General features: G+C 43.7%; 2 protein-coding genes across 2 annotated transcripts in view; one reads left to right on the top strand and one right to left on the bottom strand.

Moving 5' to 3' along the window:
* LOC121446300 (lactase-phlorizin hydrolase-like) overlaps positions 1-5,261 on the top strand; it is a 33,963-nt gene extending 28,702 nt beyond the window's left edge. The window contains exons 14-17 of the mRNA XM_041648832.1: positions 1,951-2,085; positions 2,623-2,846; positions 3,913-4,146; positions 4,969-5,261. Coding sequence (XP_041504766.1) covers positions 1,951-2,085; positions 2,623-2,846; positions 3,913-4,146; positions 4,969-5,186 — 811 coding nt within the window. The 3' untranslated portion in view covers positions 5,187-5,261. The remainder of the gene's footprint in view (positions 1-1,950; positions 2,086-2,622; positions 2,847-3,912; positions 4,147-4,968) is intronic.
* Positions 5,262-9,494: 4,233 nt separating this feature from the next.
* The window catches only part of Ubxn4 (UBX domain protein 4), a 32,823-nt gene continuing 27,504 nt past the window's right edge, over positions 9,495-14,813 (bottom strand). The window contains exons 12-13 of the mRNA XM_041648563.1: positions 13,969-14,171; positions 9,495-11,826 (exon numbers count right to left, since the gene is read on the bottom strand). Of these exons, the coding sequence (XP_041504497.1) occupies positions 11,688-11,826; positions 13,969-14,171 (342 nt within the window). The 3' untranslated portion in view covers positions 9,495-11,687. The remainder of the gene's footprint in view (positions 11,827-13,968; positions 14,172-14,813) is intronic.

The raw sequence follows: 14,813 nt of genomic DNA, 5'->3' as shown, positions 1-14,813 counted from the left end.
TCCAGCCTATCACCGCTGAGGTACCAGCCCATTGGGGCGTGGTTTCTCTCCGTTTAAAAAAGCAGCCACTTCCCTCTCCTCTCTCTCTTCACTTCCTGCTCCGCTGGCGACTAGACTCCTTTCCTGGTTGCGTAGAGGGCTGTTGCCTGGGACAGTGATCTGTAAGTTTTTCCCCTTTAAATAAATACCACCCTAATAATCATAACCCCGAATTGGTGTGGCATTGTTTGTGACTTACGCCTTCAGTGAGCCACCAGGTGGTTTGGCAAAATTGAACTCTGAACCTTAGGAAGAGCAGACAGTGGTCTTGACCTCTAACCCTTCTCTCCAGCCCAAGAAAGAAGTTTTTTAATTAAAACAAAAGAAAACTGAGCTCAATCCTGGCAAGGGAATATGCCTGGTGAGACAGTCGCTATTGTTATTGTTCTCCAGGATAGCCGCAGAAACTGCCTCAAGAGTACCCAGTCCTAAGCAACTCCATTGCCTTGCTCAAGAACAAGTTCCCCAGTTTGCTTACTTGCTCTGTTTATCGCCTTGACAGAAAGCTATTGCTTGGGGACTGCCAGGCACGTGTTTTTTGTCTTTTGACCAGCAGATGGCAGTAGTTCACAACAGGGCATCCATGTTTACCTGCTCTGCTCTCTCCCTGGAAGTTATGGTTTCTAAGGTGTTCTTAATACTAAAGACAGTAATAAAGGTCAGGGCCAGAGTGCTCCACCAAAGTGATGTTCAGAACAAGGCTGCCTGTCATCAAAACCAACATCCACAAAACCTTTCCACAAAAGGCGCAAAACGATGGCTCCTGGCCTTTCAGGGAAAGACTCAAAAGCCCAACTCTATCTAGATCAAGTGTCCGGGAGAGGTTGATAGGAATTCAGCAGACATCCATTCCTAATTGCCTTTGAGTCTGTCTCCCAAATCTTCCTTCTATCACAAAAATTGTAGTTCATAACTTGTAGCACGCACCTGGCCTATGTAGGGCAGTCCTGATGTGCAAGGCTGTGCCACTGTGTCTGATGTAGCAGTCTGCTAGTGGGCATTCTGGACTCTACACACACCTGGGTCAGAACTAAGTGGTAGGGTCCATAGGCAGAGTCTGGCTCCTCCAGATGGTGACAGGCCAGCAGGGAAGGAAGATGAACTGGCATGGGATTCTAGTCCTCAGTTTCCTCAGTACAAAGAAAAGTCCAAAGACCAGGAGGTTGGTTGACCTGGGGATATCAGAGCCAAGGCAGGGGTATTGGAGGGCTGGGCCCCAGAACAAGAAGTTGTCTCAGGGCTACGAGTCAGACAGAGGAAGACTAAGCAGAATACTTAGTCTTGAGTTGAAAGGAGCCTGCTGCAGGGCAGGGCCACATGGAAGCTGGACAGGGACATGGCCTTGAGGCCACAGCTGAGGAGCCATTACAGACTCCAGAACAGAAACAGGGTTGAGAACACAGGTCAGTGAAATGATCAGACACGAAAGTCCACAATCCAACATTCAGTTCTCAGAACTTCCCCATTAGTAAGGACAGACAGCAGAGGACACCTGAATGAAGCAAGCCCAGGAAAAGAGAGGAGCAAAGTGTGAGCTGGGAGGACACGAATGGCAAAGACTAAATTGGGCGCATAAAGGAATAGTTAAAAGAAATTACCTCAGATGCAGGCTTGGTTGTCAAACCTATCTTACATAATAAAACTCAGAATGTCTGAAGGTAATGGGGCGGGGGTGGGGGACAGCCCGCAGGGAGCGTACCCAGGACAGTGAGACCAGTGTGCAGGTGGCTCTTTGGGGAGGAGAAGGGATGGAGCAGCAGGCAGGAGCATCACCTGAAGAGCTTCCCTTTGTGGAGCTGCTCTAGTCATAACCACGTGTCTGGAGTTCTGAGTGCCCCTACTCTGTCCAGACAGTCCCTCCTCAAAGTGTGATTCCTCCTGATTCTTCCCCTAATGGCTCCCTCTTCCCAGGCTCCCTGAATTTACAGAGAGCGAGAAGAAGAGGATCAACGGCACCTTTGACTTTTTCGGGTTCAACCACTACACCACTGTCCTGGCCTACGATCTCGACTATCCTGCTGACATCTCTTCCTTTGATGCAGACAGGTAAGACAAACAACAGGATACCTGAGTAGGGAAGTGTCCTCTGCCCCGTGTGGACTCAGGTCTGTCTGTCCTCAGAACATACCTGGTGGTCTGTTTACCAGGGTTTGCTTGATGGCTACAGCACGTGGCAGCCATGTGACATTGCATCTCCCAGCTGCTTTCCCTACACATGTCCTTGGCTTCTTTTTCAATACAAAGGCCAAACTATTATATCTGTGCTATATAAATAGTAAAAATGCATGGAGGAAACACTGGGAAACCAGAATAAGATATTCTTACATGAAGCTGGGGAGAGGGTTTAGTGGTTAAGAACACTGGTTGCTCTTCCAGAGGTCCTGGGTTCAGATCACAGCAAGTACATGGAGACCCACTCTCTGATGGTAGCCTGTACATTTCAGCAGGAGACAGGAGCTGGAGACATGTGGAGCTGTTCATGTTAGTGTGAGGTGCCCTATGGGACAAAAGGTTAGATGTCACAACCGAGGCCATCTTCTGGGTTTATAAACAAGACATCTTCTTTACCTTGTGAACTTGCAGGGGTGTTGCCACTACTGCAGACAGCTCATGGCCAGACTCTGGCTCCTTCTGGCTGAAGATGACCCCTTTTGGCTTCCGGAGGATCTTGAACTGGCTGAAGGAAGAATACAACAACCCTCCAATATATATCACAGAGAATGGGGTGACCAGACGAGGGGACCTAGAACTCAATGACACTGACAGGATCTACTACCTCCGCAGCTACATCAATGAAGCCCTCAAAGGTAAGAACTTCCACCTCACTGCCTGGCCCCAGTCAGCCCCTTCTCTGCTGGAGCATAGGTGTCTGCAGGACGGTAGTCTGTGTCATTAACAAGGCCCATTGCTCAGTGAAGTTTGAGCATTTGTTGAGGCTAGAATCAGAGGTCTTTTCCTTCCTAGACTCATCTACACACAGCAAGTAAATCCAGTTTCCTGAACTGGCCTGAGTTAGTTCCTGACCTGAGTCCTCTGCAACCCTTAGTCTTTCTTGCTGTTTGGCATCTCTGCACATTGCTTTCCTCTGTGATCAGGCAAGAGATGTCTGGTGGCTCTAGGGCCTTTTGATTGCAAGGTAGAAGAAGGAATGGGGTGGTAGCTCAGGTGGGAAAGTGCTCACTGTATAACCGTGAGCCATGGGTTCAATCCCAGACACTGAGGAAAGCTGGGCATGGTGGTGGGTGCTTGTAATCCCGGCACTGGGGAGGGAGATAATGGAGGATCCCTGGGTCTCTTTGGCTGGCAGCCTAGCCTACCTGTCTCAAAGAACAAAGTGGACACAGCTCCTGAGGCTCACCCCTGGCCTCTACATGCACCACACAGCACTCATATGAACACATAGTTACAAACTATGTGATATACTCATTATGTATATATATCATACACAAACACACGCATATATATATATTTTTTTCTGTATGTACATATACATTTCTGTGTGTATGTAAAGCCCGGGCTACTCTACATTCAAGGGAACATACGGGAAGTCTTAACTATGGCTCAGATCTTTTGCTTCTAAACGCTCCTGCTTCTCCATGCGTATTTCAAGGTACTGACTCAGACCAATCCACGAGGTACAGAAGAAAGCTCTGGGGTTAGCTCAGGCTATCATAGTTCCATTCAGAACTGAGCCTTTTTAGAAAGATACCCATGTTTCCTTCTGCATGTCCACTGTAGAGAACCTGCTAGCACACAGGAAGGGTTCAGAACTGGAACTCACACCCTACAAAGCAGAATAATGGGGACAACTATAAGCCCAGCTTCAGGAGGACTGTCTTTATGTGAAGTGTTCACACCCAGCATGTTTTTTAGCCACTGTGCAGGATAAGGTGGACCTTCGAGGATACACAGTATGGAGTGTGATGGACAACTTCGAATGGTTCACAGGCTTTACAGAGAGGTTTGGTGTGCACTTTGTGAACCGCTCAGACCCTTCTCTGCCAAGGATCCCCAAGGCATCAGCCAAGTTCTATGCCTCTGTAGTGCGCTGCAATGGCTTTCCTGACCCTGCACAAGGACCTCACCCTTGTCTCCAGCAACCAGAGGGTAGGTGGCGCTGGGAGGGACCAACACTGTGTGGTCAAGGGTGAGAGGGAGCTGCTCTTTGCACCTGCCTTCCTCTAGTTCCTGGCCTTCTCCTGCCCTTCTGTCCCCTCCATTCATTAGCATGCGCTCCAGGCACCTTTTGGCTGCTGCAGGTCTCTCCAGCCTGTCTTACCCTGGGCCCTGCTGTGGGAATGAGCAGAGCTAGATTCCTCCAGTCCTACCTCTAACTCATTGCAGCGCCTTCCTTGGGAAGGGCAGACACTTCCAGGCAGTTTCTAGGCCAAGTTTAAGGATTGTATAAATACTAAAGCTAGTACTTATTGTGTGAGTATAAAACAGAAATGGTTATGACAATACTCAGTGCTACACAAAGAGGGTACAGTTGCCCAGACCTGCATCTGAGTACCTAGCAAGTAGAGGCAGTAGAATTTGAAGTTCAAGGTCATCCATGACTACCTGGCATAACTGAGGTCTCTCTGGGATACATGAGACCAGTCTCAGGTGAATAAAGGATGTGGCCATGGGGTGGCATAGTGAGATGGCTCATGATTTTGTAGGGAAAAGCGTTATGGCGTGAGTTTAATACTAGGAGCCCAAAGTGGAAATAGAGACCTCCTGAAAATTATGCTCTGTCCATACGTGAGCATCATGGTATGCACATACAAAAATACCACCATGAAGATGATCCATGCCAACACCACTGCGGTGAGCTTTCTTTTGTTGTGTATGTTTGGGAGGAGGGTACTAAGCAGTCTCTTGACTCCAGGATCAGCGGGACCTTTCCAGAATGCCAGAGCCTGAGTCCCCATTGTCCTTTCCTAGATGCTGAACCCACTGCCAGCCCTGTGAAGGCAGAAGTGCCCTTCCTGGGGCTGCTGCTGGGCATCACAGAAGCACAGACGGCGTTGTATGTGCTCTTCGCTCTTCTGCTTCTTGGAGTCTGTAGCTTGGTGTTTCTATTGTACAAATACTGCAAGCGCTCCAAGCAACGGGAAACACAGCCAAGCCAAAGTGAGCTGAGTCCAGTGTCTTCCTTCTGAGGAGTCGCCAGCTCCTCTGTTGTGCTGAGAAGCCCTGTGCCCTGTGCCTGCTAGTACAGACTCCTGACCACAATGGATCTCTTCATCAAGGCTTCCTGCACTGTGGGAGATGGTTTCTATCCTGAAGCTTTCTAAATTCTCAGTTGAAATGAAAAAGCATCTTCTTCATTCTTCAGTACTAGCAATTTTCCTGTGGACTCTGAGAAGCTTGCCAGGTCCCCTGTGGAAATGCAGAGACTTAACTGTGTAGCGGTTCTGTGTGGTCATTTCAGTGTCTAATGGCAGACTCCAAACTAGATAAGTACAAGTGAAAAGCAGGTCTAGCTGCGATACTACATGTCTGCCTATAATCCTAGCACTCAGGAGGCAGAGGCAGGAGGTGCTCCAGTTTGAGGCCTGCCACAATCACATAGTGAAATCCTGATTTGGAGAGGGAGCTGGGACGGGGGGCAGTAGAGGTCAGGGACACAGATAGTATGATGGAAAAATACTTGCCTATCAAATAGAAAGATCTGGCCTAGCCCCTCACCACCAGTGTTTGGCTAACTTTAAAAGATTGTTTTATGGTTAGAGAGATGGTTCAGCAATTAAGAGCACTGGCTGTTATTTTAGCCTGAGTTTGATTCCCAATGCCCACATGATAGCTCATGTAGGAAACTCCAAGTCTAGGGGATCCAATGCCCTCTTTTGGCCTCCCTGGAAACCAGGCACTCATTAAAGTATAGACATATATGTTGGGACACTACGCATACAGAAAAATGATGGAGGAGAGTCATCTGTCTATGTGTTACTCTCACTGGTTAATAAAGAAACTGCCTTGGCTTTCTGATAGGGCAGGATTTAGATAGGTGGAGGAGACAGAACAGGATGCTGGGTAGAAGGCAGTATGGCAGATGCGATAAAGTTCTGACCCAAGGTGGACGTAGGCTAGAATCTTCCCGTTAAGCCACCACCTCGTGGTGCTACACAGATTATTAGAAATGGGTTAATCAAAATGTGAGAGTTAGCCAGTAAGAGGCTAGAGATAATGGGCTAGGCAGTGTTTAAAAGAATACAGTTTCCGTGTAAATTATTTCGGGGTATAAGCTAGCCAGGCAGCTGGGAGCTGGGTGGCAGGAACGCAGCCCGCTGCTCCTTCTACAGAAAAACAATAAAAATTTAAAAGAAAGAGTAATTATGTCTGTAGTTGTGTTTCTTACAAGCATTCGTAACCTAAAGTATATAAAGTATATCCCTATCCAGGGAGTTGAAGACATGGCTCAGGAGTTAAGAGCTCTGCCTGCTCTTCCAGAGGACATGGGTGTTGAGTCTCAGCATCCATACAGCTAACAACTGTCTGAACTCGAGTCCTGCAGATTCAATAATCTCTTTCGGTTTCTGTGGTTACTGTATGCAAATGGTACACAAATATACATGCAGGAAAGCACTATCCACATATATCATCTTAAAAATCCTATTCAAAGGTTCCATGACTAGCTTGGCAGTCAGGAATTCTTTGGCGAACGCATTCTTTTTCTGTCAGTATGAAAAGTTGCCAAATGGGTTTGTTTGATTTTGCATGTTTTGAAAGAGGGCATCACTTTGTACCCCCGGCTTCCTTGGAACTCTATGCAGGAAAAACTGGTCTTGAATTTAAGGTTAGCTTTTAATTAGGCCTGTGTTTAAAAATACAGGGATTATAGACCTGCACTACCATGGGTTAAATGTGGGCGTTTCCAAAACAGATACTGAGGGCATTCCTTGGGCAGAAAGATTCATGACCAAATGTTATCAACTAGAACTAGAGAGATAGGTCAGCAGTTAAGAGCACTCGCTACTTTTGCAGAGGTCCTGGGTTCAGCTCCATGCACCCACAATGGCCTACAATTAATTACCCTTAATCCGGTTCCAGGGACTATGGCCCCTCCTCTGGCTCTGCAAGCATTAGGTAACAAGTAGTACCTTTACATACATTTAAGCAAAACATTCATACAAATGAATTAAAAATAAATCTTTTTTTTTTTTTTTTAAGAACATGAACTCTAATGGTGGCACATGCCTTTAATCCCAGCACTTGGGAGGCAAAGGCAGGCGGTTCTCTACATTCAAAGCCAGCCGGGTCTAGAGTTTCAGGACAGTTGGGGCTATACAGAAAAACCCGGTTTCATCCCCATCCCCACCCCCCCACCCCCGAAAGAATATTAGGATATAAAAACTTAGGTTTTGAAGTGGGAAAGATGTCTGTGAGACTTAAGAACTAGAGGATAAAAAGAACCATCCTAATAATATCTGACCACATACAAGAAAGAGGGCTTCTGAGATTGCTCAGCAGTTCAAATCTTACAACCTGAGCTTACACCTAGGATACGTATAGGGGAAGAACTGATTCCCACAAATTATCCTTTGATCTCCCTACTCTCTCCCTCCTTTCCTGCCTCCCTATAATGAAAAACAATTTTCAGGAAGCTGGAAAGATTTCTCAGTACTTATGTTGCTCTCACAGAGGATCTGAGTTTAGTTCAGTTCCGTGTCACCTCGGCTCCAGGGGTTCGAAAACTCTCTTCGGGCTTCGGGGGGCATCTTACCCACATCATAAAAAACAAACCTTTAAAATTAAAAAAGAAAGATTAAAGGGCAAAATATTCACAGCATATGCTAGTAAAGGGCTTTCTTGTGTGCAGAGTTTGTACAATTCAGTAGGAAAAAGACAAGTAAAACTGGAGGACAGTTTCAAAGTAAATCAGCATGGCCAGGAGCATTGAAAATCGACCACCTCACTAGTCATGCTACAGACCTTTAATCCCAGTACTCAGGAGAGGCAGGCAGATCGTGAGTTCAAAGCCTGGCCTATACAGTGAGTCTGTGGCGAGACTTTGTCTCAAACTCCTCCCCACAACCCGCAAAGTCCATATTCACTCAAGATAAACAGTGAGAATAAATTATACGTACCAGCCAGGCCGTGGTAATGCACACCTTCAATCCCAGTACTCAGGAGGCAGAGGCAGGCAGATCTGTAAGTTTGAGGTCAGCCTGGTCTACAGAGAGAGTTCCAGGACAGGCTCCATAGATACACAGAGAAACCCTATCTCGAAAAACAACATTAACAACAACAAAAAACAACAATTACACATATCCTTCATTTATAGTGTTGACAAAGATAAAGAAAGGTACAGATGGAGAGGAGTGGGGTCTGATCTCACACACTGAGGGAAGAGTAATTTTAATTTATACCGTCTTTAAAGAGCTCATTGGTGTAGGAGGTCCTTCTGTCTATCTGTTGCTTTCATTGGTTATTAAAGAAACTGCCATAGCCTGTTGATACGGCAGAACTTAGGTAGACAGGGAAGATGGAACTGAATGCTGCGAGAAAGAAAGACAGAGTCAGTAACATCATGGACCCGACTTTGCCAGAAATAGACATGCTGAAACTTTGCTGATAGGTCACGACCTTGTAGTGATACACAGATTATGAGAAATAGGTTAAATTAATATAGTTTCTGTGTGGTTATTTCAGTTCTGGGTGGTTGGGAGAAACGAGTGGCTCACCTCTCACTCCAACAACTCATATGGCATTTTTCATACTCTGAACGTCAAATATTTTTAAGGTAACAAGCCATGTTCCATGGGTCCATTTTCTCAGACACAATATATCTCCCCTCCAGGGTGTTCATGTTTGTAACAGAAAAACCAAACAAGTAATAACTGTTTTGTTTACGAGACATGGTCTCACTATGTTAACGTAGGTCAGCCTGAAATTCACTTTTTTTTCCCCCATAATACTGGGATCAAAATCTTGTGCTAGGGGCTGCTCAGAGGTTAAAAGCATTGCCTGTTCTTCCAAAGGTCCTGTGTTCAATTTCCAGCAACCACATGGTGGCTCACAACCATCTCTAATGGGGTTTGGTGCCCTCTTCTGGCCTGCAGGCATACACACAGACAGAATATTGTATACATAATAAATAAATAATTATTTTTTTTAAAAAAATCTTGTGCTAACACACCTGGCCTAACCAAGTAACTTCTTTCCCCCCATTTTTCAAGATAGGGTTACACTGTGTAGCCCTGGCTGTCCTGGAACTCACTGTGTAGAACAGGCTGGTCTTGAACTGCACCTGCCACTCAAGTGCTGGGATTAAAGGTGTGTGCCATCACTGCCTGGCTCAAACTAAGTCCATTTTAATAACCACAGACTACAACCAATGGTGGGTAATCAGCTGGGTCCTTATGTTCAGCAAACTTCAACAGGCAGTAGTAGGAATGAGGCAGCTAGCTGTTTGTGGACAGGTCAAGAACTTCAGGACTGTAAAGAAGGAGCAAGATGCAGGGAAGTACATACACTATGATCCCATTTATTTAAAAATAAACATTACATATTTGCTTATATGCATAAATTTTTTCTGAAAATTACATTAGAAATTATTAATAGAGGTTGCCTCTGAGGAATGGTAGTGGGGTATGACACCATGACAGAGACACCATTATCTTATATTTTGGAGGTTTTTCAACCATGTGTACTTTTTTAAGAGATAAAGTTAAGAAGGAACCCTCTTAATGAAACATGAATTATGTACATTTTAAGATTTGTATATGACTTTCTTCAAGACAAACTGACTTGAGGTACTTAATGTTTTTCCAGGATTCATACCCACTTGACAAGTATTTTTTAAAAAATCATATATTAACTCGCTGATGTGGAGACAGGATCTTATTCCGCCTATGCTGGACTTGACTGAGGATAATCTTGAACTTTTGATACTCCTGCCTCTGCCTCGGATAAGTACTTGGACTACAAACATGAGATGCCACACCCAGCTTGCTGCATTTTTAGAAGACTGGATTTTAAATGAATCGGTTGCTAGCAATTTTTAAAAACTCACATTTTTGTTGTTTTTGAGACAAGGTTTTATCTTGTAGCCCTGGCTGGCCTCAACTTGCTATGTAGACCAGGCTGGCCCCTGAATTAGACTGCCTCTGACTCCTAAGTGCTGGGATTTTCAGTGTGAGCCACCAACCACACCTGGCAAAACTCTCTTTAAATAATGTAAATAATATGATCAATACAGAAGTCTGGAAAAATTCAAGACTACAAGAAAACTAGGACATATAGTCATCCATTAACAATGTTTTCTCTTTCTTTACATACATGTTAACACAATGTCCTCTACACATAAAACTTACAAGCTGGACTCAGCCTATGCTAGGTCTCCTACCTTCTTTTCACTAACACACAGCAGGCAGTCAGTAAACATGGCAAGTGCTGGATTAGTATGTACCACTTCTCAGTAGAAATTACATCTACAGAGAGCATTTAGTTGTTTCCAGTTTTTAAGTTAAATTAGTAATAGCTAAACTTTTGCAATGATGATCATTACTACTTAGAAAAGGTTATTGTTAAAGTATGAAACATTAAAGTTTCTGGGCATGTTTTCAGAAAGGTCTGCTGCCCCCAGCAGCTCAGCAGCTATTCTACTTCCTGCCAACACTCCCATCTTACAAACCCATTATCCCACAGGGGAGAAAGCTCTTCCTCCAATCACAAATCCAAGTCAGTCTTCCTTGACACGCAGTTGTTCTAAGAACAGAGAAACTGTCACACATACCCACCCCATGATTCAAACATTACAACTTTTAGTGGAAGAAGTTCAATTAGAGAATGTCTTCCAAACTCTTAGTATGAATAACCTCAGTGAAGGAAGGTGTGTTTTAGTGCTCTACCATAGTCTACACTAGGTGCTAGAAATGTGACTGCTAAATGTGAAACTTTATAACAAATGTGAGTGTGCAAATTAATCTGCAGACTGGCCATTCTCCACTGCTTGGCATTGATGAGAACAGATTACAAAACAAACAAATAAATGCCTCAGTGACCTACGGCACTTGGGATTTGGTCTCTATAACATTTAGAATCCCTAAATTTTTACACTTTAAAGAAAAGGTAGCCAGTCATTTTGCTGACATCTTCAGGGCAGCACTGGGAGGGAAAAAAGTCAGACAAAAGTGACCTTGATACAGCCCTGTACAACAGAAAGATGCTTACAGCAAAAATAAGATTATTCTCATTTTTAGAAAACTTTTTATTCAAGGTTTAAGTAAGATCAAAAACTACAAGATTCTGTTTGTTGTTGATGAGTGCAAAGAGAAACGCTAAGCACTGGTTATCACCTGGTCAGCTAGCAGAGTGCTCTAGGGTCAGATTACCCAGTGACATACCAATTATTTTGTGTGGCTTAAAAATCTTGAAGCAAACAGTATTCTAAATGAAACATTGGGCTAGAGGGCTGTAAAGTTTGAGCAGGAACTGGTAGGTGGCTAGGAGAACAGCTGGTTACCCTATATAAGGACCTAGCATCCAGCTATGTCATGTTTTGACATTTTCAGGTTAAACAACTTTAACTCATAACCTCTAAGCAGAAATAAAGGCTGTAAACATGGTCTGAAAACAAGCAGATTCACTTCTCCAGCAAAGGTCTGAGTGGAACCCTAAGGGAAACAGTGAAGACTGCACACACTGTGCCTGCTATACTACATCTGCTGCGTAGAGTTTCCATTCCAAGTGTTGTTTTCGTCTTCGCCGTCATCTTGAGTCCTCAGTCTATATATTTTTCCTTCCTTTTTAAAGTCCTCCCCTCGTTTTTCCAGCACTCTTTTTCGGACTGGTTCCCTGATATGAAAAAGAAGGAAAAGAGGGAAGGAGACATAAAACACAAACAATACAAAGTGTTTCTTCACATTTCTGATGATGGCAACTATATTTTATTTTTGACTCAACAATGAAGTCTACGGGCAGTATTTGTATGTCCCTCCTGCAATAATCAATTTTATTAGCCTTTAGTAATTTAATCTCCTCAGTTCTATACGTCAAACCAGTCAAATCATATTGTCCATTTTCATGATGACTTACTAAACCTCAGAACATGAATTTAGTTAACTAAATTTAAAAACCTCATACAAGCTGACACATATACTAAGATCTACCTTAGAGATCACCCTAGAAGCTACACAAAGCTGCAGCTGTACCTTAACATATAGAAATGGCCAGTCATTTGCAATTCTTTCAAAACCTTTCCCAGTAACTTACAGCCAAGAACACATGGCACTTCCTTATTCCAAATAGGAAGGAGTCTTAAGTTTAAAGAACTTTTTGTTTGTTTTTTTTGAGACAGGGTTTCTCTTTGTAGGCTGTCCTGTCCTGTCCTGTAGACCATGCTGGCCTTGAATTCAGAGAGATCTGACTGACTGACTGTGCCTCTCAAGTGTTGGGATTAAGGTGTATGACGCCACCACTACTACCCAGCAAGTTTAAAGAATTTTATTAGCAACAGAAAGTGTAAAAACAATGGAACATAAAGGCTTATCCTTTCTCATACACACACACACTCTACCCTCTGCCTCAAGTCCACTCACTTGAGAAAGTTTTAACAGTTCACATGGAATCCTATTCCATACTATAGTATATAGAACTAAATATTTCTACCTACTCTTCAGGAAGATTAAGGATATTATTGATCTTGTTGCCTGACACTCAAGATAAATGCTCTATCAGCTAATCACAGGATTCATATAAATCCCTGCATCTCAAAACACCTCACCCCCTGTAAGACAAATGCTAACAGAGAATAAGCATTGTCAGATGGTGGTATACCCTCACCGTCTGGATAATACTTTCTATTAACCTATTTAGAATATGCCATCAGAGTATGGGCTAAAGCTATCAGTGTGGTCTGTATAATGAAATCTTTGATCTGTGATGAAAATAATGCCTCTTGGTTAAAGAATCAAGTCTGAAGGCATCATTTTTTTTCAGTTCTTGTTTTTCATCTTCTGTTTGGCTCAGGGTTTCAATGTGTAACCTAGAAAGGACTCAAATTCATGATCCACACCCTCACCCGCCCACCCACCAGGCTCTCAAGTGCCAGAGATTACTGTGCACGCTGATAAGTCTGGCTTAGAAGCACCATATTCAAGGATGTACTTAGTTTTTTCAGTGTGATTTTCTTCTGAGTGACTCAAATAAGAAAATCAGCCAGAAGATCAAAGAAACCTCAGATTAAAATTCTCTATTTTCGCCGGGCGGTGGTGGCACACGCCTTTAATCCCAGCACTCGGGAGGCAGAGGCAGGCGGATCTCTGTGAGTTCGAGGCCAGCCTGGTCTACAAGAGCTAGTTCCTGGACAGGAACCAAAAGCTACGGAGAAACCCTGTCTCGAAAAATCAAAAAAAAAAAATTCTCTATTTTCAGATTCAGTGAGGTACTGGAACAGACTTAGTTGAATTACCAGGAAAGGAAGGACTTTCCCTGAGGAGCGAAAGGGGGCTAGGGTGGGAGGAAAGCTGGGGAGTAGGAGGAAAAACTGGGATTGATATGTAAGAGAAAAATAATAAAAATTATAGTTCGAAAAAAGGGAAGAAATTATGCAAGACTATAAGTAACCAGTGCCATTGTATTAAGCAAAATATGGCTAAAAAGAAAGCCAGGTGAGGTGGCACAAACCTTTAATCCTAGCACTTGGGAAATAGAAAGGAGAAGGAACAGATCAATCTGATCTACATAACAAGTTCCAGACCAGTCAGAGCAACATAGTGAGACCTCATCTTAAAATCAAATGAATGACAACAGAAAAACATAGCTAGCAAAAAAGGAATAACATACATGGGAGGAAAACCTGTATTAGTAATTATGAAATAAAGAGAGTTCAGTAAATGGGGGAAAAAGAGGCAACAGTGCTTTTCTAGCACCAGGGAGTAAGAGATCTATTGGACATCACCTGGGTATTTTACCACCAGAGAAAACAAGAACATATACCTTTTCTCTGACTTGCTGGATGACACAGGGTTTGAAGGCTCTGTGGATGTGGCTCTTGCTGAAGTCTGTGCAGGAGGAGGATTACTAAATAAAAAGTTGCTAATTAGTCTCCATATGGCCAGGAATGGATAAAGCACCGTCCCCAGTAATGTCCAAATGTCTCTACTGGAAGAGTGGACAATAGATGTGGCTGGTCGTCCTGCCTAGAAAGTAAATAAACAAACAAACAAACAAGCAAGTGAAGACTGTGTCAGTACAATTGAATCCCACATGGGTCTTAGATGCTTCTTTTATCTGGAAATGAGACTCTACTAACTGTCTCAATCCAAGAAAGTGAAAATTATCATCTTTACTGATTTCCATGTCCCATGAACTTAGGTGGATTCCTAGAGTTACCTGTCTTTGTTTCTTTCTATTTTTTTGAGATGGGCCTCACTTTGTAGTCCTGGCTGTCTTAGAATTCACTCTGTAGACCAGACTGGCCTTAAACTCACAAAGATCTGCCTGCCTCTGACTCCGCCACCCAAGTACTGGGATGAAAGGCATGTATCACCACACCTGTTTTTACTTTTTAGAAAGCAATTAAATAATTTTATGTGTATGTGTATGCTTGAATTTATGTATGTGCATCACATGTGTGCATGAGCCCACAGAAGTAAGAAAAGGGCATGGGATCTCCTGGAACTGGATATACAGACAGTTTTGAGCCGCCATATGAACGCTAGGAACCGAAGTTGGGTCTTTAGCAAAAGCAGCAAGTGCTCTGAACAGCTGAGACAGCTCTCCAGCCCCTATTTATGTTTTGAGACAAGGTCTCACAATATAAGCCACACTAGCCAGGAACT

The sequence above is a fragment of the Microtus oregoni genome, unplaced genomic scaffold (assembly GCF_018167655.1).
Source record: "Microtus oregoni isolate MIOR12 unplaced genomic scaffold, Mior012 000003F_ref0000135, whole genome shotgun sequence".
Classification (NCBI taxonomy): Eukaryota; Metazoa; Chordata; class Mammalia; order Rodentia; family Cricetidae; genus Microtus; species Microtus oregoni.
The sequence above is the reverse complement of the archived record's forward strand: the minus strand, read 5'-3'. Positions and strand labels throughout refer to the sequence as shown.